Source organism: Silene latifolia, chromosome 1 (assembly GCF_048544455.1).
Source record: "Silene latifolia isolate original U9 population chromosome 1, ASM4854445v1, whole genome shotgun sequence".
Lineage (NCBI taxonomy): Eukaryota > Viridiplantae > Streptophyta > Magnoliopsida > Caryophyllales > Caryophyllaceae > Silene > Silene latifolia.
In genome coordinates this window covers 190,806,044-190,831,230 of record NC_133526.1, presented here as the reverse complement: position 1 = coordinate 190,831,230, position 25,187 = coordinate 190,806,044, and the positions used below count along the sequence as shown (strand labels likewise).

The following is a 25,187-nucleotide window of genomic DNA, read 5'->3' as shown; positions in this document are numbered from 1 at the left end:
TGTCGTTTTTATCTTAATTACGAGTCAACTGTTACCGTTTTGTAATAAGTAGCCCATACCATTGTTTTTTTAGACAAGTGTGTACTATATTATACTCCCTCTGTCCAGGTTATTTTTAGTTCTATTCAAGGGTGGTTTCAGTCAATTAGTTCTTTCGATTTTAAGAATGCACTTGATGCGCAATTTGATCATTCACACTCAATTTGGTCTACATGTCGTTTAGTAATTAATACCCTCCTCTTTCCTTGATTTTTGTGCCAAAAACAAAGGACAACAATTAACCGGGAAGGAGGGAGTATATATAAAAGTGAAATTACACAAAAGCATTTAAATACCAACTAAAGTTACAAGTAAGATAGAGCTTAATACGATTAACACTACTAGAAAGGTTGATGGGATACAAGTCTTGATAGAATCACGCACGAAACGAAGAAGACGAATGCAGTCGGTTTGAAAAAGCACGTCTTGAAGTCTGAAAGCAAAGGCATGAGACATAGCCTCAATCAGAGCTAAAATGCTGATTTGAAGCCAGGAAGAGCAAAAGCAACTCTGCACCTTGTGAATGATATGATCATTTAGGTAAACTATAAAAGAACACGTGAGGGGGGCTCTTGTTGAAGGTGACCTCCATCCAAAAGAAATAAGATATGTGTTGCGGAAAAAAAGAGAAAAAACTGAAATTATCGTGTGAGGCAGATTGACCAAAATTTGTAGTACTTTAGATGAAATTATGTTGTTGCTTGGAGAGGACATCAATCTTTCGAATAATCTCATTCGAACATACTGAAACATCCCTAAAAACCACATTATTTCTATGTTTCCAGATAGCAAACAGTTTAAGCGGAAAATTCAAAAGCCGACAGTTGTTGCCCGTACCATTGTTGGTGGCAATTTTTTTGTAACTTTGCTATTTTGAATTTTTGATGATGAGTTTGTAATGTGACCATTTCTTGTATGTGTTGGGTTGATTTATGTATGGGAGTTAAAGCTCATCAAAAGAGGGCTTGGGCCGGATACGGGTCAAGCTTAATTGCTAAAAAAGTGTTTGACGGGCCTCATTTCACAACATGTGCTCGTTAAGCGGGCCAATTTTCACTGTCTGTACCCACCCACATCAAGAAAGTGGGCCGGCCTGTGGGCCCGACTACAAATAAATTTAAAAACGGGTAATTCTATTAAAATCACAAAAATAAAGTTAATTATAAAAAAAACGTTAACTTATTGTTGGTAGATTTTTGGAACAATGGGTGATGAGTCTGATGACTGATGAGATAAAAATAATGGCAAAGGGTAGAGGAATGAAATTGTTCGGACAATCAGGCAACCGACAATTGAAAGGGGAATTGGGTTTAGATTGTAAAAATGAAGATTAAATGAAGATTTAAATGAAAATAACGGCGGACTTTGTGAGATTTATTTTTCCCCTCTTATTGTATGATTTATGAAATTAATTGCATTTGAATGGAACAACTCAGGTGTGTTTGGATTAGAGGATTTGAAGGAAAGAGTGGGAAGGGGTTTGGAGGGATGATAGAGCTTTTGTTTGGATGGGAGGGGAAATGAATCCTCCTCCAAGCTAAATTATTTTCCCTCCAACAAAGAAAAGTTTTGGAGGAAAATTATTAACCTAACACTCATCTTTCATTCTCCCTCCCTTTTCCTCCACTTTTGGTATCCAAACACACCCTCAGGGTCTGGATTATCATTTTTGAATGCCAAGGTATAGTTTGATTGTATGTCAAAAAGAATTAAAGATAATACTTTTGATTACTGAACAATATGGATTAGTAATTGGTTTCGGATTTTTTTCTGAATAAGATTTACTTCTGATTTATTTATACATGCAGCAACTGTATTAATGTAATGCACCTCAGTTACAACTGATCAGAAAATCAACACATTAATAGAAAATAAACAGGTTAGTTGTTAACAATTGAATATAATCAATTGATAAAATCTTTACATTGGGCAGTTTTACAATAAGTTATTGCGCCACTTCACTTGAGGACACTCGCGAATTTCCTTTATGAAGTCGTTCAAGTCGTCAAACTGGAGGGCTGAATACTCTTTCCCAACAAACATTATGCGTGTTAATTTGGGTGCCAGTAGACGTCCGAGCGAGAATGAATGGAGTCTAGGACAACGGTCAATATCCAGAAACTCCAAGAATGGTAATTGTATATCACTACCAAGATTTGGGTAACCTGGTAAAAAACACTGCATACTGCTGCATTTGATAATCAGTACATCTCTTACTTTCAGAACAGCCAAAGGCCTGGATGAAAACGATGTCATTCTGACGCAGGAATGGATGTTCATCTTCTGCAAAGACGGCAGTTCAATTGTATGCTCTCGATTTCCTACCAAAAAATGCTGCATGTTATCGCAACCCGCTACATTGATGTTTTCTAATCTGGGAGCCACAATGAAGCCTGACCAAAAGGGTTCCAGTTTTTTACACAGGTTAATTTCAAGTGATTCAAGGGATGGAAGACGTAAGGTGGCTTCACTTTTTGACGGGGAGAACACGTTTTTAAGAGACTTCAAATAGTTCAGTCGCAATTTTTTGAGTCGAGGGAACTCGATAACCAAACCCACATTGATCACAACTGCTTCCATCTTCTCGCAGGCTTCAATTGAGAGGGTCTGAAGCTGTCGCAGTGATTCCGAAAGGGTGTCAGCTGAAATGACATAATTCCACTTCAATTCATTTAAAATGAGGGAAGTAAGACCCTTGAAGAGATGCAGAGGAACGAGATTCAATGCCGGCAACTCAAACAACTCCAATGTTCTGAGCTGCCCACAGAACGACGTCAACTCATTGCAAGCCTCACTAGGAAAAAACTCTTTTAATGACTTGCTCCTCTTAACTTTTAACTCTCCCAACTTAGGCAGCTGAGTATTTGTCCACTCATACCCTTCCTTTGATGAGAACAGAACATCATCATTCCCGAGCTCGGTGAGTGTTAGTGAGACGAGATTCTCGAAGACTAGGGATCCAATCTGCTGCAACCCTCCTTTGCCGCATAGCGTCAGCTGTCTTAACATTGGTGCAGGACTTGATGCGACTCTCCCTCTCTCCATTCTTAATGCTTGCCAGTCCCATAGTCCTCTAACTTCATCTTTTACACTTCTCAGCTCTTCCAGACACGGAAAATCAGTCTACATTAACCAAAGAGGATTAGTACACATCTCAGTTACTTTTATGTAAACTCAACAAACTGGTCATTCATTCAAGGTACAATTGTACAAGTACAGACCTTTTCAGGTCAGTTCAGATACATCAATTTAAGTCTCAAATCATACTCAAATTTGCTTGTTCAGGTATGGGTCCACTGGTCAAGTCATTCTGATTAGGTTAGTCTTCCCTGGTTTAATTATATGCAAATATGCAATGCCCCTCCATAACTTACCTTTTCATGGAATAAGTCAGATGAATCTTCTAGCTTGGCTAACCGACTCGTCTGCCCGATTAGGAACAATAGCAGCTTTTTTAATTTTGGAAACTCAAGTTTGGATCCTCCCCCACAGAAACTCTGGAGATCGCCCAAGTCACCTAGCTCCAAATACTTCAACTGAGGAAATCTGATAACTGGTTCACCTCTTTCTGACCCCTCGGTTTCATCAATCGTTATGACTTCTCGCATTCTCAAACACCTTATTATTCTTAAAGTTTCTAACTGCACAAAGACAGAGAATAGAGAGGACGGCCCTACACTTAACAGCTTCTTACACCCCTCTATCTTTATATCCTTTAAATTCTGGAAGCCAGAAATGAAAATTTCCTTGCTCCACAGCTTTTCAACATTGTAACAGTTTTCTAATGTAAGCAGCTTCAGGGATGGACATATAATCTGCAACATTTTAAAAAATTCATGTTAAAATTGCTTCTAAATTTCCCCTACATTATTCTTTATAATTTATGAATCCCCTCAATTTCAAAGAGTGTCAATGACGAGTTGACACTTGACAGCATGAAAACATAATTTGTGTAAGACATCAAGTATCAAACCGACAAACCTACTTAACCTGCTTCCGTTTCCAATGCAGGACAACTCGTATTTTAGGATTTCTACAGTACGCTTGGAGTAAAGAAAAAACACATTCAGAATTCATTCGGAAGACCTTGGTTTATTACCCTAAATGTAACAAATGAGAAGTAATGGTTCACCATAGTCATGAAGTATTGAACATTAATTGTCAAAAAATAAAAAGTTAGTGCAGCTGTATAAGAGAGAAGAAAGTAAGAATACCTTCTTATCAAAGAAATTTTGATACCCTTGTAAATCATCACTAGTGTCGGAGAACGTTTTTGGCCCCACCAAGCTCAAGAAATTAGACACAAAACGCAAAGTTAATGATTCTAGAGATGGCAGATCAACGACATGTGTTTCTTCATCTTCGATAAACATAAATTTCAGCAAGTCGCAGCAAGACACATCTATCAGTTTCAAATTAGGTGGAAGAAGAGCAAGAGGTAGTACATAAGTTAGCTTATCTACATAACCAAGTTTGAGGGTTTGAAGGTTAGAAAACATTCCTGGTGGAGGTGTTCCGTCACACACCATCTTCAATTCCCCCAAATCAGAAAGCTCCAGTGATTGCAAACGCGGAAATGCTATCAAATCATTTGTCCCACGTCCCTTGACTATACACTTGACTGCACCACAACTATGAACATAAAGAGAGCTCAAGTCTCGAAACCCCTCTTGGTCCAACTCCGGGACAAGATTCTCAAATTTTTTGCATTTGTCTAATCCTACGCAATCAGCTTTCTTTAGCAATACATTGAGACAGCTATTTTCCAAGACTCCATCCTCGCAGATGTCTTTGTACTCTAAGACACGACTACATTGTTTGTGCCTCTCTTCAGTTGTTGCCCATTCCTTCCCAACAAAGACTCGGAATTTATCCAGATTTTGGAGATATAAGGCTTCAATTAGCAGATGTTCTATCTTGTCTACTTTTATTTCAAGTACATTCAAATAAGGCAGCCTGTAATTCACATAACTACTCGTTCCTTCTTTGTCAGATTTTTTTTCAAAGACCGTCTGCCTATGATTTAACAAGTACAATCCTTCCAATTTGGAGAGGCTACCTAAGATGCCACCGGGAATAAGTGGCGCCTTACTACTCGTGCATCCACTCAAATCTAGCAACCGAAGTTCACATAATTCCTTAATTTCATTAGGTAACTCGTTAACAAATGATACGCGCAAACTAAGAACAAGGAGGTTAACCAACTCACCAACTTGCTTAATATCTCCCAACTTGCAGCTCTCCATACACAAGGTCTTCAGCCTTTTCAATTTCCCTATTGATTCAGGTAAACTCGGTTGAAAGTTAATGTCTGACAGACTTAAAACTTCCAGATTCACCATCCCTTCAAAGAAAGAATCAGTAAAATTTGGGGTTAAATCACCTCTCAGTTTCAAAATTTGAAGCTTGCCAGCTTCTACTCCATTAAGACGGGTATATTCATTCCGAGACATCAATGACATGGCGGTGTACAGTTTAAAAGTCACATTGTCCAGCCAGCGGGGTATGGCTTCCACCATGATCTTGTGCCCCTCCTCTGCAAGTAAAACAGCACATAAAGTTTAAACACTCTGGTGAATATGACTAAATCAATCACTATATAATGTTTTATACACACCTTTTGCGGCAAATGAAATTCCAAAGGCCCTCACAATATCATGAATCTTAACATACCCTTCGGCATCACCTTCTAGCAACATTGACGATAACACAAGTTCACTGGACCATTTATCGGCTTGTTCTATAGCTTCACAAAGTTTGTTCACATACTGAAACATATTTAACCCAATGCCATACCGCAACAAATTTCTAACGCATACTCTTGAGCCAAGGGGAGATAAGCAGGCAAGTAAGAAGAATATCCTTTTCTCATCAACCTCGATAAACTTGTAACTTGTATGCAGGATTGAGTAGATTTGACGATAATCACTATTAACTTGACTTGAAATAGGTTTTTCCATGTCATCTGCAAACTTTTCCCAGCTTGTCAAACCTTTATCCTTTAGAGAATTGGCGGTTGCAACAATTGCAAGAGGTAAGCCTCCGCAATTGCTCAACAATCTCTCAACGATATTCTTATATTCTCCGACATCAACTTTGTTCCCTGCCTGACTTTTGAAGAGCTCTTTAGATTCATTAGTATCCATCACACCCACCTCAAGTATGTTGATATCTCGTACACCCATGACTCTACACACCTCTCTTTCTCTAGTTGTCAATAATAGCTTGCAACTTCGAGGAATCCCAATTTCATCCAAGTTGAGCATGTTCCAAACATTGTCCAAGATTACAAGTATTTTTTTCTCCTTCTCTGAGATTAGCCTGTTATACAATTTGACAGCCCTTTGAGCTACGTTCTTAACATCATGCAAAGGTAGGTCGATCAACTCTGCAATCGCCGCTTGGATGCGCATAATGTCAGGGGAGTCTGAAACTTCCACCATCACTTTTAAGCTGAATATGTCTTTGGCTCGTCTATTGACTTCTTTCGCCAATGTGGTTTTGCCTGTCATATCAAAGTGGGATTATACTCCTTGAATGAAAAATTTGGAAAAGTGGATTACTATTATAACCATGTATGCAAAAAAAACAAAAAAAAATATGGTAAAAACATGTGCAAAAAAAAAGGTAACATTAACACCAAGTCAAACGGCCTAAAAGAAAAACGTAAATAATCAATGAAACAAGGCCGCCAATAAATAATCCAAAAAAGTGAACTGAAGACCAAAGATAAATGAAAAGTACCTATGCCGCCCATGCCAAATACGCCAACTGCATCAACTTGACCATCTTTCAGCTTCTCCAAAATTTGATCCATGAGTTTAGTCCTAGAGTCGAAGCCCTTCAAGAACGGTGTAGGAATGGGCTTCAAATCTACGGTTCTTATACGCATAGTTACAAAATCCCGCGGATATTTACTAATAATGTCATCTTTTATATGTTTGGCCATAAGGTTGGCTGCTTTACTAATTTTATAGCGGCCGTGGTAGTCACAGCAAGAAAGGGTACAACCACAACATGATCTGTGTTGTTTGTTATTGTCGGCCATCTCTTTCTTTGACTCTGGACTCTTAATCAATAATCCATCAATGACATCCAGCCGCGATTTTACAAGCTCAGCCTCAGGCGCAGCCTTCTTGAAATTAGCATCCTCCATCAGTTTCCCAAGAGGTGTCTTCAGAAACAACTTCCTTGCAGTTTCTTTAACTGGATTCTTATCGACACCCACCATAGGTACATTAACCAACAGAGCATTGGACTCCTCATCCTCATAGTTCTGCCACAATTCCTCATCATCAGTTACATTCCCGGCTTCCCTAACAATCTCCTCCATCTCCTTATCGCCTTTTGTAAGCTTATCTAAATCCCTATCATTCAACGTTCTCGTGGCTATAACTGCCATATTCTTGTCCTCTTTCATAAGCTTCTTAAACTCCTCAATAGAATCCTTCATGACTTCCACCACCACTTCAGCTACCTGCTTATAATCCAATTCCGCCATCTTCCTCATCTCTTCCTCAGACTGCTCCATCTCTTCCTTAAGCTTTCTCATCACCTTGACAACCACTTCCTGCATCTCCCTTTCCTTGCTTATACGTCTCTTCAAATGCTTCTTCCCCATCATTTTCACCACATATTTTGCTGTCTCCAAATCCTTATACATTAGTCCTTTCAACTCTTCCTTCTCGGACAATATCCGGACATCTTTAAGCCAACTCGCAGCTTCTCTACTAATTTCTTCCTGCTTGTCCTTCCCCTCCTCCACCTTCTTATTAATGTCATCCTTCCTATTACATACATCACTCAGATTTTTACGAAGTGACTCCAGATTTTCCTCCCAACTTCTAATGTAACCCAAGTACTCTGTCACTGAACCAAACACAAAGGAATTTATAGGCTTCACGATTTCCAAGATAATTCCCGACTCCCCCGTCATTTCCCCTTTCTTTAAGAGTGCCTCCTAAGAATAACCAACAAATGAACAAACAACATGCAGATACTGAAAGCAAAAAAGATGCAATCAGAAGTAAGAATTGAAAAAATGAAATCAATTAGTTTCCGAAGTTCTATCAACTGAAATGTTGCCCAGTTTTGGCTATGATTTACTTGTGATTCTCAAATCTCAACAGCTCATAACCAGCTCACAGGTAATGCCAACCTCTAATCATAATTAACATTTGACAAAGTTATTAAATTGCATAAATTACAATCTACTTGTTTTATTTTAATTCACAACTAATTACTAAACAACATTCTCACCATTAAGAGCTTTACTTAGAATCAATCAGCCTGGTAGGTGCAGGAGACATGTTCAGACACGACTAAATGTTGCGAGTATCACGATCTACACCACAGAAGTACTTCTAAACATCACAACTAGGTATTTAAAAGTACTGCTTATTAATTTTCAGTTCATCATTTCATCCTTCAGATCTTTAGTATTTAAAAGTACTGCTTATTAATTTTCAGTTCATCACTTCATCCTTCAGATCTTTAGATAAACTAAGTCATTGTCATAAATGTCATTTCACTATCTGTACCAGAGATGGTACTGTCAAACACCACAGGTCGGTATTTAATGTACTGCTTGCCAAATCACACAAACCTTAACTCTATGTTCACAACATCATATTGGACTTAGTGTGATCAAGCAAGTACTCCGTAACATTTCAAGAGGGGTATGGTAAGATAGTGTCGCCATCCAGGGGTCGGTATAGATAAACAAATATTGGCGATTAATAATTCAGATCTCAGAACATCGAGATTGACAATAACTGAATAAAGAATATAAAAAACATCACAAAGATACAATACATTTACAAAAACTCATATCAGGCCGTTACACATATATACTTATAGTTATACTTCTACACATAACAGTGTACCTTATGTCATTACAATATGGATATAAAAGACTTTAGCTACTTACCGATATCCATCCTGCTTTGGAGAAACTAGTTCAAGTTGTAAAACTGAAGCAATGAATAGATATTCCCAATTTCCCATTGTAAGTTACATGAATGACTGCAAATTCTGGAAATCATCAATTTGCAAAGTCCCCAAATACGGCAATTTAAGAACGTCGTCTTTATCGGGCAATGTCGTGAAAAGACACTCTTGTTTGAGGCAAGCAGTAAGTATAACGCCTCTCAATCGGAGCGCTTTAGCAGGTCCAAATAAGAATGACACCATAGAGTAGCACTCCTCAATCTGGACGTGCTCCAAAGCTGACAACTGTAGAGTTTCGTTCGGATTTTTTGAAAAAATGCATTCTGCTAAAGAGCAATTGAGAAATCGCTTGGATTTCAAGGTAGGAGCTATGATTGGCCCTGAGGCCTGAACAGAACTGTCGGAATTCTCTGCATCCTGTAATCTCAATTGACTCAAGTGATGGCAAGCGTAAAATGGCATTTTTGCTGGACGAGAATCCAAACCTGGGAGTTCATTTGACATTTTCGCCTAGTGTGATTTGCTTGAGCCGAGGAAACTCGTTAACAAAATCACCATCCCCTTCCATGTCATCCAGGATCACTACTTCCATTCCTTTACAGTCGTAAATTCAAAGAACTTCAAGCTGCAGCAGTAATCCTCAAACCCTAACAAGTGAATCAGATGAGATTCAACCTAATGTGATGCTTTCATAAAATACACATTTCATAAACTATTCAAATTTATAAGTACTCAGGAAAAAAAGAAAGGCCTGTTTCGAAAACTAAGACCAATAAAATAAAATGGAGTGAGGACAGCCACAATTCAAGATCTTGTGTTAAGCACATATGCAATTCTAAGTATGAATTAGACAAAACTAAGGTTGACTGAAGTGAGGTCAGATTTCCTCCAACAATGAATAAATAGGTCTCAACTCTCAATGAAGCCGAAAACACTCATTGTTCTTTCTAGTTTCTATGTCAATTGGCGGTCATTCAACGCAGTTTGCAACACAATTTTCATTATTGGTCATCCAAAAACAGTCTCTTAACACAAGAGGGAGATTACATATTTTGATCCTTTACCCCGTCTTTTTGTGGAAGCCCTCAAGACATTGAGGTAATCTTGTTGCCCGTGCAATGATCGAGTTCAAAATGCAGTCATTGCAAAACCATGAAAACACACCGCCATATCTCACCCTATTGTCCCTATCAAGTTTATCTAAGATTTCACATTCCTTCATTTTTGATTGATGTAAAAATATAAACTATAGTACTCCATTAACAATAGCTTAACTAGTACGCCCTCCGTCTCATTCATTTGTTTACACTTTAATATTCTTTGGAAAAGGTATTTTAATCAAAAAGTTAAATAAATAATTGAGACAGAGAGAATAACAAGTATATTAAAAAAAAGTATTCAATTAATAATCAATCAGTTTATTGATGTAATTGAATTTAGAGCAGAAATCATTGGACTAAAATTCTCAATTTTTGGTCTAAAATGAAACATCGAGGTGTCGTGTGGACATGCAAACTAAGTAAAGTGTCGGAGTAACGTAGCTAAATTCACTTCTTAACTAACTTCAATTCGTAAAACAAAAATTTGCAATAGTAAATGACAAACAAATCAAATTTCTGAGAGCTAATTTGACTTTGTGTTAATCAACAGCCCTATAATTTTCGTTGCAAATCATACCTTTTTTAACGACGCCATTGTTGACTTAAAAAGCTACGAGCAGTATGATTTCGCCATTGTTGGAGGCTTCTGTTAAGCCCATCAATTGAATATCCACGGTGCTTTATGCCGCTTTTCAGAAGTAATCTGAAGAATCACATAAAGATAGGGGTGGGCATAATCTGGTCCGGACCGAAAGAATCTAGAGGACCGGAATCATTCCGGTATTAAAAATTCTGGTCCGGTCTTCGATCCACTATTTTGTTCGATTTTCGGCTCGATACCGGTATTTTCCGGTCTGGACTGGTTTGGACAGGAATGTCCAAAATTATTGTTATTTACATTTTTTATTTTTAAACGGAATTTGAAAAAGTGGACATGTAATAACAAATTTCGGTCCAACCGGTCCGGTCCGATCTTGGATCAGAATTTTTCATGTTCAGTCCCGACCTGAATTTTTGTGATCCGGTCCGGTTTCGGTCCATAATTTTTGTCGATTCCGGTCCGATTTTGGACCGGTACCTAACCCTACATGTAGGTCTCTAGGGATGGGCACCGGTCCAAAACCGGAATCAACAAAAATTATGGACCGGGACCGGACTGGATTATAAAAATTCCGTACCGGGACCGGATCGAAAAAATTCCGGTCCAAGACCGGATGGACGGGAATTTGCCATAATATGCCCACTTTTTCCAATTTCGGTCTATTGGACCGGATCGGACCAGTTGGACCAGATTATAATATATTTTTAAGAAAAAAATAATAATTTCAGTCCAAACCGGTCCTGACCGAAAACTGGAATCTTAGAAAATGGTGGACCCGAGACCGGTCCGGAATTTTTAATTCCGGTTCCGGACCGGTCCGGACCGAATTATGATCCAGAGGACTACTCCACCTATTGTCAATTGGTTTTGGGATGGAACCACCTTAGACTTGTAAAGTGCAGACTTTGTCCTCCTCGGTGGGTGCGGCCCAGGCCCATGTGTGATCTCTGATGGAGGGCCCAAGATTTAGTCATTGTCAATTGATTTTTGGGATATAATCTCCTTAGACTTGTAAACTGGACACTCTCTCCTTTACGGTGGGCGCGGCCCAGTATGTGCGTTCTAACAAATCTTGCTCAAAACTTGAAGAAATAAATTAATTGATTAGCTATCGCCTATCGGTTCCTCTCCTAAGACGAGCATACTCACATCCCATTTCGATCATGATTATACATTTGATGCATTATAATAAAGTTTATAAGTTTTATTTTAAAAATTATGAGTTTTATTCAATGTTGTTAGCATTCTCACTGAATATAATTTTCTATGTGCTAAAAACATATAGCTAAAGATCAAAACACTTATTTATTACACAAAATCTCATTTGTGACGGCACGTATCCGTCACTTTGAAGTGACGAATACCATTTTCCCTCACAAATGACCCAAATAGAGGAGAGAGGGAAGCACATGGGGGTGCCCCACCTTGTTCCCCCTATCCGTTTTGTGAGTGGCATTATCCGTCACTTGCTCTGACCCGTCTTCAGCAAGACTAATTGCATTTATTAATATCTACCTATAAAATATTGACGATTAATGATTTTAGTATCGATATATTAATACGTCTCTACTACTTACACGAAATTTAGTGGTTAAAACTTTGATGAAACTCTTAGAGAGTTTTAACTTTTTCGAGAGCAATCTTGTGAAGGTTATTTATGGAATTGTGTTACACTATGTCTTGTAGATTTCGAATCTTTCACCGTCGGATGGTTGATCTGATATATGTGGCTTGCAGTCTTGCAAAGTTTTGCAGGTTACCTTGTATACTCGTGAGTCTATCTAGTAAATTTTCATTATTTTCATGGAGGTTATTTATTGGGTCATGTGGGTTTCGTTATTTTCGTAACCAACCTGCTAAACATTGTCGATATTTTACTAGCTAATTATCGTCGACATTTTTTAACGACTTTCATAATCTACCCCTCACTTTAAACCTTCCATATTTTAATATCTTTTTTCAAGTACGACATTTCCGTCACCACCGCTTCAATTCCGCCACCAAATTCAAGGAATCGACAATAATCTAAACTAGTTTAATTTTTTAAAAATTTGTAATTAGTTAGTAGTTTTAGGTGGTTTAGTATAGAATCATTATTGTTAGAACGGATTAGCAATTAACGATTACCGCGCCAAAAATTAATCTAAGTCGGAAAATGAATTTTTTTTTCAAAAAAAAAAAATCCGGACGAAAAACATTTTCGTCCAAACGAAGAAATTTTTCGTCAAGACCTAGGTCCAGACAAAAAAAAAAATTTCGTCCAGACCTAGGGAAAATATTTTCGTCCAGACAACAAATATTTTCGTTCGGAAAAAAAAAATTCGGACGAAAATATTTTTCGTCTGGAGCTAAGTCTGGAGTCTGGACGAAGAAATTTTCCGTCTGGACGAAAAATTTCTTCATCCAGGCCCTTTTTCGACATATTTTTTTTTAAAAAAAAATTATTAATTTCCGTCTTAAATTAGTTTTGGGCGCGGGGATCGATAATCGCTAATCCGTTCGTCAAATCATAAACTTGAAACATAAACATATCTATTGAACATTGTTAGTAACTTGATCGTTGTTACCGTATGTTTAAAACCGTTTTAATCGAAAAGTTCGTAAATAAAATTACGATTTTTTTCCGAAAGACCGTGTTTTTTTTTTTTTTTTAGAGAGAGAGGGGGGGGGGGGGGGTGTTAATGGGGGCCAACATTGAAGAGATATGTTAATTGTCGATGATAATTAATAAAAGTGTCGATTATATTTAACATGACCGTCACGTACCTCTTTTTTTTTCTTAGTTTTCAAGTCCACTAGTTTTGTGATAGCAAAGTTTTAGTGGATTCACATACACACTTTCAAACTATTGTTTACAAAATTGTCAAGCCCAACAACTTTTCCTAATCTAACCCATACATGTTTGGCTAATGGGAGATTCCCCAATTACATGGACGGTTAGGGCTGGGCACGGTCCAAAATCGGACCGGCCGAAATCGGATTCGACAAAAATCATGAATCAGAACCGGATCGGATCATAAAAATTCAGGTTCAGGACCGGTCCTGAAAAATTTCGGTCCAAGACCGGGCCGGATCGGTTGGACCGGAATTTATCATTACATGTCCACTTTTTCAAATTCCGGTCCATTGGACCGGATCAGACTGGTTGGACCGGATTGGACCAGATTAAAAATATAAGTTTAAGAAAAAAAAATGCAAATAACAATAATTTCGGGCATTCCGGTCCAAACTAGTCCGGACCGAAAAATACCGGTCTGAAAATCGGAATGTTAGAAAATGGTGGACCGGAGACTGGATCGTAATTTTTAATACCGGCTAGGGGTGTTCATTCGGTGGTCCGGACCAAAGACCGGACCGGACCGGACCATTTGGTCCGGACCAGACCGGACCGATTAATATACGGTCCGGTCCACGGTCCACCAAATTTCACTACTTTGGTCTTCGGTCCGGTCCTGGACCAACCCGAAAGGACCGTGGACCGGACCGTGGACCGAATTTTATAACCAATAATTTCATATGATATTTTTAAATCTAGTAAGAATAAGATTATAAAATAAAATTTTACCAGTATTATTTTTTCCCTAGTTTATTATTATAAGATCTTTTTAAATCCAGTAAAGAGATATAATCAAATCTTTACTTTAGATTGTTATTCACGGCTACTCTATGATCTTCATCAAATTATTAAACCCTACACCTTATTATAAATAGGGATAAACAAACTTTTGTACTGCACTGCAAACCAAGAAGGTAAAGTAATGGATCCAACATGCCATGTATTCTTCATTTTTTTAGTGATATGTGTCAGTGTAATGTTTAAAGTAACTTGTTATTAACATTCTGACATTATTTTTTCTTTTATATATACAGATGGCAACTGGATTTGGTGAGGATGTAGACTTCGTGCAAATTGAGGAAGATGTTGAGGCAATCGATATTGAAGTAGAATCACAAGAGCATGTTAAGAAGAGGTCGAAGACAACAAAAAGATTACTTGTGAAAAGGAAACCCCTCTCAAAAAGATCAAAAGCTTGGGATCACTTTGATGAAGGTAAGGATGCTGCTGGTAATAGAATTGCTAAGTGTAAATCTTTGCGATATTATCTACCAAGCTAAACCCAGTGTCAATGGTACCAAAAATTTGAATAGGCATTATAAGACTTGTATTAAAAATCCTGATAATAAGGATAGAGAAACACAGCAGAAATTGGTTTTGGAAACAATTGGTGAAAAAGGAGAGATTAAGTTAACGAATTGGACATTTAATCAAAATGATGTTCGTCAGGCTTTAAGTTACATGATCATTTTGGATGAATTGCCATTTAGGTTTGTTGAGAAGCCTGGATTCAGGCACTTTGTGAATGTTGCATGCCCTGAGTTTTGTGTGCCTTCGCGTAGTACAATTACACGTGATTGTTACGACTTATATGTGAGTGAAAGGTTGAAATTGAAAGAATTTCTTGAAACCTCTTGTCAACGAGTTTGTGTTACTACTGACACTTGGACCTCTATCCAAAGAATTAATTATATGTGTCTCACAGCCCATTTCATTGATAATGATTGGAAGTTACAAAAGAGAATCCTGAACTTTTGTACTATTTCTAGTCATAAGGGTGATTCAATTGCTGATGCCATTGAGAAATGTTTAGGGGAATGGAGATTGTTGTCTAAGCTTTTTACCATAACAGTTGATAATGCTAGTAGCAATGATGTTGCTTGTTCACTGATCAGAGCAAATATGCAAAGAAGAGGTGATTGTGTAGCTGATGGAAGGTACACGCATATGAGATGCATTGCACATATTGTGAATCTTATAGTGTGCGATGGATTGAAAGTCTATGAGAGTTCGGTTAACTGTGTTCGAGCTGCTGTGAAATTTATTAGGCAATCTCCTAGTAGGCTTACTTAAACGATTTAATGAGTGTGTGGAATCAGAGTCTATAGAAAGTAAGGCTTCTTTGTGTCTTGATGTGTGTACTAGGTGGAATTCTACCTACATTATGTTGAATACTGCTCAAAAATTTGAGAGTGCTTTTGGTAAATATGCAAGGAAAGATCCCCATTTTATGATTGAGCTTCAAGGAGAAGTAGGGGGTATCCCCAATGCTATTGATTGGGAAAGAGTCAGATACATATCAGTGTTTTTAGAAGGTTTTTATGATTTGACTCGACGTATCTCTGGATCTTTATATGTCACTGCTAACTCTTTATTCTTTGATATTGTTTCTATATATGATATGATTTCAAAGTTGGATAGTGGTTCTGATAAAACCTTTAGTGATATGGCAAGTGAGATGAAAACGAAGTGTGATAAATATTGGGGTAATATAAACAAAATGAATACATTGATATATATTTCAGCAATTCTTGATCCTAGAGTGAAGTTGGTTGGCATTCAGATTGCTTTATCTGATATGTATGGAGATGTTAAGGGAGAATTTATGACTGATAAAGTAAAACGTGAATTGGAGGATCTTTTTGATGAGTATTGGATGAAATATAAACCCTCAGATTCCCATAGTAGACTGTCCAGTAATGTTGCATCAGTGGGTAATTGTTCATCAGTTAGTGTTGTTCTAAGGGGAAATCAGGTGCATAGACAAATAATGAGTCAAATTAGAAATTAAGCTCTCAAGTGGCCCAGGAGGCGGGGGACTTATAAAGACCAAGTTACAAAGGTATATGAATGAGGCTAACTTAATTCATGATTCTGAAGAAACACCCTTCGATATACTATCATGGTGGAAGCTTCAAAGTCCTCGCTTTCCCGTTCTTTCTCGTCTGGTCAGAGATGTACTTGCAATGCCAATATCTACTGTTGCCTCGGAGTCAGCATTCAGTGCGGGAGGGCGCACTCTTGATCAGTTTCGAAGCTCATTAACTCCAAAGGTAATTTTTTAATATTTTATTATTACAAATTTTAATATCATACAAAGTTGTTTTTATTTCTTCATTCTGATTATATATATCTTGTATTAAAGATGGTTCAAGCTCTTATTTGCGCTCAAGACTGGTTTTGTATGGCTGGAGAACAAATTAATGTAGACGACCTCTTGGAAGACTTGGAAAATCTTGAGAAAGGTAAGATGCAACAGCTTAGTAGCTTCAAAATTCTCATAATGGCTAATTGTATTATAACACATTCTAAGTTTTTAACATACTTTATCCAATTACTTCTACATATTTGGACGATATAAACTTGGACGACAATGTGGTAGATGGCGTGGATCCTATGAATGCATAACTGGAAGCTAACTACTCAAGAACTCAATACTTCACTCTTCATAGTTATTCAATAAAACTTTAGTTCTAGTTTTTATTTTTGCTGAAAACAAGATCAGACATTCGTATTTCAATTTTGTATTTTGGTTTTTAAGATTGTTTACGCCTTGTGTCCATTAAGGATAAACTCCGTATTTATTATTATCTAAGAATAATGTTACTATGAGTTTTCATCTAGAATTGTTCAAGGAGTACTGCCGGAAGAATACCGTTGTTAGTATAATCGTTTTAATCTTGGATATTTTTAAGATAATATGGTCCATTTGGTCCAGTCTGGTCCGGTCCACGTGTTGGCCAAAAACCAAACCGGACCGGACCGATATAATATGGTCCGGTCCACGGTCCACCATTTCAGCCTTATTTGGTCTTTGGTCCAAGGTGTTTGGTCCGGTCCGGTCCGGTCCCGGACCAATGAACAGCCCTAATACCAGCCCCGTCCACTAGATTCTGGTCCGTACTGGTCCATTTTTCCGGTCGGGACCGGATTATGCCCCACCCCTATGGACGATATCTTTTCATCATTACTTATTTCATTCCATTCAATTCTATACATTTGCTTTATACACGTATATTAATACTCGTTTTCTCTTGTTCATATTTTTAGAGTATGATTATTGGATAGAGCGTAAGACCCTCCAAAGTCTTAAGACTCTGCCACATCAGTTTTCCACAATTTTTTATTATTTATTTATTGTTCAGACTTACCTCAGATTTTATACATCTCTACTTTTTCACTTGAGAAAATGTGGGGTTTAAGAAAAAAAAACAAAAATAATACTGTTGGAGCTGGTGTCCTCCACAAATTAGTGTGATAACCTCTTACAGGTTCACAAGGGTATACTTCGTATATTTAATCAGTTGATTAACGTTTACCTAATAACGGTTGGCTTGCTAGAAAGTTTGACGTTATTATCATACAGATGACGGTGATCAACTGGTCCCTAAAGGTCACACCTATAGGACGTATTTGAGAAATGTGGTTATAGAAATATAATTACATTGATGCCCAAAATGACTAAAAAGTTAGTCAATGTGTTGATGAGATAATTATTTAATGAAAATTAAATAATATTAAGTTGAGACGAATTAACTGTAAATTCGTAAATTAAATATAATAAGTTATATTTAATTAAATATATATAAGGTTAGTTTGGACGAATTAATTTGTTAATTCGTAGTTAACTATAATCAGTTGTATTTAATATCAACAAGTTGAATGTGTCATAGTGGTAATAGTGAGGGTACACAAGCCAAGAGGTCATGGGTTCGATCCTCACTAGATGACAATTTAACACACTTTATATATTTTGATATTGTTCTTAGGCCAATTTTGCAAGGACCCGAGGTTAATTCTAAATCTTTTTACTTATGCTTATGTATTTTATTTTATGACCATAGATCATCTTTATTATATCGTTATAATCCTTCATGTTAAAGGGAAGTATACAGATTATTTCCCACAAGTGGTATCAGAGCCTTTGGCTACGATTTTAATTTTGATGATTTTCATAAAATTTGTATGTAAACGATAAGATTTTCGAGAAGAAAAAATTAGGGTTTCGAATTCTTTTGGATCGAAATTTTTTATGCCGTTTTTTTTTTTTTTTCTGTTTGATGATAGTTTTTCCATTCTATTTTTCATATTATAGTTTATAATCAGTTAAAATTATCATATGAAGAATTGGTAGTTTTTGATTTAATGCAGATTAAGTTAAAATCAAATGGAATCGTCATGTTTATGATTAAAAGATTGTTTTTGCTATATAGTTTTTGGCATATAAATTAATCATGTTTATTATTTCATATGCTAATCATGTTCTAATAGCAAAGATAAACAATCAATCATCAAATCTTGTTTTAGGGCATTATTGCCGCAAAAAGAAAAGAAAAAAAAAGAAGGCTGTTTTTTAGGGTTTACGAAAAAAAAAAAAAATTATGTTAATTTTTTTTATGGTAAACCGTGAAAAAGAAAAAAAAAAACATTAGGAAAGTTTTTTTTGCCTTTTGCCGAAAAAATAGAGAAAATTTTTTGGAAAGTTTTTTTTTCCCTTGTTTTTCCTATTTACCGAATTAGAATAGGAAATGAGTTGTTTTTTATTTTTTTTTCAGCCGTGTCATATAAAAAAAAAAAGGGGGACTTTTCGTTTTTTTTTTGCCGAGTAAAATTTAGAGAATTGGATTTTATTTTTCTTTATTTTGGCCAATTAGTTATTGTGAATCGGTTCACAATTTAATGATACCGAGTTATTTTAAAGCAGTTTAAAATTTTGACGGATAGAATTCATATTACAAGTTTAATATGGATTGAGTATGAATTAATGTGATTAAATTGCGGAATTGTCACTTAATTTAATTTAAATAGGTGGTTTGGATAAATTAATCAACATAATTAATTTATTGTATTATGTATGTTTAATTTATTTTAGTTGATGCTTTTAATTATGTTGAATGAATCGAATGAATGAATTTTATTTACGTATTTAATTTTGCAATCGGTTGTAATGTAATACTTAGTGTGGCCTTAGTCAATCATGTTTTCGTAATGAAGGAAACATGATTTTTATGTAATTATGAGATCTCGAATCTCTTTTATTTTAGTTTTGGGTTTTGAAATTAGAATGTAATTAATAGGTCAATTATGTAATTTTAATTATTGTAATTTCAAAGAAGACTAAAGATGAAGATTCAAGCTCACTCCCGCTACATGGATCAAGATGGAACATCAAGACAAGCTTCTCGGGTCCAAGGATGGATTCCAAACTTGTATTTATTGTTCATTTTGATAGGATAGACCACACTAGGACTTTTACTGTTTTTTTTACGTTTTTCATTTTATTGCTTTTCATTCACATGCTAGTAATTGCATCATATTCCGCCTAAAACCAAACCACCTACTACTAAAATGCATGAAAATTGACTCATATAGGTTGTATGTTAGTTTTCATGGACATGCAGATGTCACAGTCTTTAAGCCATCACCTTTAGTTTAAATCATTCTCGCATGCTAGATTATAGTTCACTTAAAATGAATTAAAAATAGTTGATGTGATCTTCCTCTAAAATGGAAATTGAGATTAGTCTTTATAAGGGCAAACATCTATGAATCCCTTCTTCGTCGGTAGGCCTAATATGACCCCTTCTACGTTGGGTAAGTAGTTGTGTTGACTTAGTTTACCTCAACATTGCAGTCCGAAGAGTTTCTCGTGATTATGATGGACTAAAGATAGTATTTACAGAAATTTATCGACCAAGAATTCTAACGGTAGAATTAGCTAACAAGTTAGCTTATCAATTTACAGAGAATTGAGTCTCGGGGTCATTTATATAATTCTTGAGGGAGGTCAATTGTATAAATGTTTTTGAGTCTTCGCGTTATGACATTAGTTCATTAGACTTAAAATAAAAACGATGCATGCCTATTATTTTATTCTTCTTTCGCAGTGTAGAACACGCTAATTATCAATAATACTGTTACAACAAATGGCTGGAAATAACGCAATCCCAATGCCTAGTGCCACACTAGATCGTTCGTCCTGGCTTAAAATGTTCATGGACCAAATGAATCAGTCCACTCTGCTGAAGAATGATGGGTCCAATTTTGCGGACTGGGAGGCGGCACTACGGAATGCTTGTCATCTGCGACGGTAAGCTCGGGTATTTAACTGAGCCAATACCGGTCAACCCAGGCCCAAATGCAAGAGCCAACGAGTCACTCGATTATAGTGATTTCGTTATGGAAGCGGGTGCGATAAAGAACGTACTCATCTTTGCAATGGAAACCAATTTGCAGAGACGCTTCATTGCCCAAGGTGCAAACAAGATTTTCACCACGCTCACTAATGAATTCTCAAAGGCACCGAGAATCATCACATATGAGTATACCTGTCGCTTCTTTGATGCGAAACTCCAGAAGGGCCAACCGGTTAGCCCACACATTCTTCACATGATTGAGAATGTCGAGAAACTGGAGTCACTAAATTGTAGAATCAGTGAGAGCATTGTCATTGACCGAATGCTTCATTCTCTTCACGATGGTTTTGCCCTTTTCAAGGCGAACTACTACATGAATGACTTGAAAAAGAGTCCTCATGAGCTACACTCCCTTCTCGTACAGACCGAGAAGGATATGAAATTGAGTGGGAGTATGAAGCAGGATGTTCTCACGATTCACAACAAGAGTAAAGGTAAGGGCAAGGCTCATGGCGACCTAGCTGTAGGTAAGCCAAAGTTTAAAAAGCCAGGAAACGGTAAGAGTGCGCCTGGTGAGACTAGTGGCTCACAGGGCAAGACAAAGAGCAAGGGCGGTGACATAGAGTGCCACCATTGTCACAAGACTGGACATTGGAGGAGGAACTGTCCCGTCTACCGTGAGGACATCAAAGCAGGCCGTGTCGCTCCTGTTGGTATGTCATCTTATATTCATATGATTGAGATTAACCATGCAAGTTTCGGAACTTGGGTACTAGATACTGGTTGTGGTTCTCATCTGTGTAATCATTTGCAGGGCCTAAAGAACATCATACCTCTCGAAAAAGGTGATGTGGACCTGCGAGTCGGGAATGGAGCACGAGTAGCTGCTGCCTCGAAGGGAACATATGTAATCCAACTCCCTAGTGGTTTTGAGTTATCTTTAAATAATCACTATGTACCCAGTTTACCTAAGAACATTATTTCTGTTTCCGTACTTGCTAAAGACGGTTTTACATTTTCAATAAAGGATAATAGTTGTATTTTCTCTTTTAATGAAATGATTTATGGCAAAGCAGTTTCCATGAATGGAATTTATATCTTAGATCAAACCACGGAAGTATTACACATGAATAATAAGAAATTAAAGGTTGGTGACAAAGATCAAACCTATCTATGGCATTGTCGAATGGGACACATAAATGAGAAACGCGTAAAGAAACTCGTCGATAATGGGACTATTCCCTCATTCGATTTTTTCTCGCATATGGCACGTGTGAATCATGTCTCATTGGCAAGATGACTCGAATTTCCTTCAAAGGTGTTGGAATGCACGCTAGTGACCTATTAGGACTCATACATACGGACGTATGTGGACCTATGTCAATTACCGATAGAGATGGCTATAGATATTTTATCACTTTCACGGACGATTTGAGTAGATACGGATATGTCTACTTAATGAAGCATAAAAGTGAGTCCTTTCAGAAATTTAAGGAATACCAGAATAGGGTACATAACCAACTGGGTAGAAAGATTAAAGCACTCCGTTCAGATCGGGGTGGCGAATATCTTTCAAATGAGTTTGATCAACACCTAAAAGACTGTGGAATCGCTCTACAGTTAACTCCACCTGGAACACCTCAATAAATGGTGTGTCCGAACGGAGAAATCGAACCTTACTTTATATAGTTCGATCCATGATGAGTCACACCGTAGTGCCTGATTCATTATGGGGTTATGCTCTTTGTCACTTTCTTATACTTAACCAAGTCCGTCTAAAGTCGTCGACAAGACTCCATATGAAATGTGGAAGGGAACGGTACCTAACTTGTCCTTTATTCGGGTTTGGGGCTGCGAGGCTTATGTCAAATTGAGACACGAGGATAAGCTCGGCCCGCGATCGGTCAAGACATACTTTATAGGTTATCCAAAAGGAACATTTGGTCATTACTTCTATTCGCCAACCGAACATCGAGTATTTGTTGCGGCTAGTGAGACGTTCTTAGAGAAAGAATTTCTCGAGAACAAGTCGAGTAATAGAACCTTCGAGCTGTCGGAGATTCCAGAACCAACAACCGAGGAACAGATGGAGGAAGCTGTACCTCCAACTGATGATACGGTTAATATTCTTGAGGAACCTAGGAGGTCGGGTAGAGACTCTCATCCTCCGGACAGATACATTGGTATGGTCGAGGAGAATGATGTTTTACTTCTAGAAAGTAATGAACCCGCAACCTATAAAGGTGATATGGCCTGTTCCGACTCAAAGTTATGGCTCGAAGCCGTGCAATCCGAGATGGACTCAATGTATGAGAATAACGTATGGGATCTAGTTGATTTACCTAATAAGGTAAAACCTCTACAGTGCAAATGGCTTTACAAAATAAAGCGTTCTGTAGACGCGCAACCAGATATCTATAAGGCACGACTTGTGGCAAAAGGTTTCACTCAAGTGCAAGGATTGCATTATGATGAAATTTTTGCACTTGTAGTCATACTACGTTCCATTCGGATAATCTTAGCGATTGCCGCATTTCACGATTATGAGATTTGGCAAATGGATGTGAAAACCGCCTTCTTAAACGGTTATTTGGAGGAAGAGTTGTACATGGTGCAACCTGAAGGTTTCATAGACCCTAAACATCCTAAGAAAGTATGCAAGCTTAAGCGTTCCATATATGGACTTAAGCAAGCTTCTCGGAGTTGGAATCATCGTTTCGACCAAGTGATAAAAGAGTATGGTTTCACTCGATCGGTCGAAGAACCATGCTTATATATAAAGTCGAGTGGGAGCAAGATTGTATTCTTGATATTGTATGTCGATAAAATACTCTTGATTGGGAATGACATTCCTCTCCTTTTTTCGGTTAAAGAATGGTTGAAGAACCATTTCCAGATGAAAGATCTGGGTGAGGCACAACGTATTTTGGGAATCCGTATCTACCGAGATAGATCACGACGGACGTTATCACTTAGTCAGGAGTCTTATCTAGATAAGGTTCTTGAGAGGTTCAGCATGACCAACTCCAAGAAGGGGAACCTTCCTATGACGACTGGGATGCAGTTGAGCAAGTCTCAGTCACCCACGACGCCTGAAGGTATTGAGCGCATGAGTCGTGTTCCTTATGCTTCTGTAATAGGATCGATCATGTATGCCATGATATGCACACGTCCAGACGTGGCATATGCATTGAGTATGACGAGTCGGTACCAAAAGACTCCAGGTGAAACACACTGGATAGCAGTAAAAAATATCCTCAAGTACCTACGGAGGACTAAGGATTGGGTATTGACTTATGGAGGCGATACTAAGCTATGCGCAACCGGATTCTGCAGATGCTAGCTTCCAAACGGATCGAGACGATTCAAAATCTCAGTCCGGGTTCGTCTTCACTCTTAATGGTGCTGCGGTCAGCTGGAAGAGTTCCAAACAGAGTATTGTAGCAGATTCTACTACTGAATCCGAGTACTATGCCGCTTTGGAGGCAGCAAAGGAAGCAATATGGATGCGTCAATTCTTACAAGGGCTTTCGGTAGTTCCTAGTTCGAATGACCCGATCACCATCTATTGTGACAATAGAGGTGCCATATTCCAGGCTAAGGAGCCAAAGTCTAGCAACAAATCTAGACATGTACTACGGAAGGCTCACGTGATCCGTGATTACGTGGAGCAAGAAGAGATAGTGATTGACAAGATTGCGACGGATGATAACATCGCAGATCCTCTCACCAAACCGTTGAATTATGATAAGCATGTAGGGCATGTTAATTCCATGGGAATTAAACATGTTCCTAAGTTGTAGTAGTTGATTATGGATTTGATACATTATCTTTTTCATATATTATTTATAACTTCATCGTTTTATATATATAATATTTTGTTTTTCATGTGGATTGTACTGACAACATTGAACGCCACAAAGTGAACTGAATTACATTATACTCCCTCCTATCCATCGTTTTTTTCCCCTTTGAAGTGGGCACGGGGATTAAGGGTGGGGAGTATAATATTGATAAATATATGAGTAGGGTTTGGTAATTGGAGAGAGGTATGAATAATTATGATTAAATATTAATAAAGGTGATGGGTGAGGTTTGGTTATTGGAGAGAGGTAGGAATAATTAGAATTAAATATTAATAAAGTATATAGTGGGGTTTGGTGAGTGGAAAGAGGTAAGAGTATAATATTAATAAAAACTTTCTCAAAAAGGAAAGGGGAAGAAAACCTGAATAATCCGTTTTAGGAAATAAGGAAGAAAATAGTGGATAGGAGGGAGTATTTGTTTAGGTCCGTAATCGCCAATGTGAGCTGATACCTCCGGCTATTATATTGTGCAGTCGATTGATGGTGGGTTCAATGAGCCATAAGTTAAACGGTTGACTAATCGATCACAGATACGAGATTATGACGATACCTCGTAGGACAATTTTTATTTGTGACAACGTAATGGAGTCCTAAATGTTTTATAACATTCGGTGCCAGGTCGTGGATAGGACATCTATTGTGTACCTAGAGTCGATTCTT

General features: G+C 37.5%; 1 protein-coding gene across 3 annotated transcripts; it reads right to left on the bottom strand.

The window, feature by feature from the left end:
- Positions 1–1,855: 1,855 nt before the first annotated feature.
- LOC141614105 (uncharacterized) lies at positions 1,856–10,847 on the bottom strand. Of its 3 annotated transcripts, none has more exons than XM_074432861.1 (7): positions 10,666–10,847; positions 8,969–9,635; positions 6,784–8,038; positions 5,657–6,544; positions 4,254–5,575; positions 3,414–3,854; positions 1,856–3,162 (listed from the first exon to the last, which is right to left on the bottom strand). In XM_074432861.1, the coding sequence occupies exons 3-7, from the start codon at positions 7,973–7,975 to the stop codon at positions 1,975–1,977; spliced, it is 5,031 nt and encodes a 1,676-aa protein (XP_074288962.1). In that variant the 5' UTR covers positions 7,976–8,038; positions 8,969–9,635; positions 10,666–10,847; the 3' UTR covers positions 1,856–1,974. The 3 variants fall into 3 exon arrangements, with proteins under 3 accessions (XP_074288962.1, XP_074288967.1, XP_074288971.1); XM_074432866.1 differs by having other exon boundaries at positions 6,784–7,999; XM_074432870.1 differs by having other exon boundaries at positions 6,784–9,405; positions 9,474–9,635.
- Between the last annotated feature and the right edge of the window lie 14,340 nt (positions 10,848–25,187).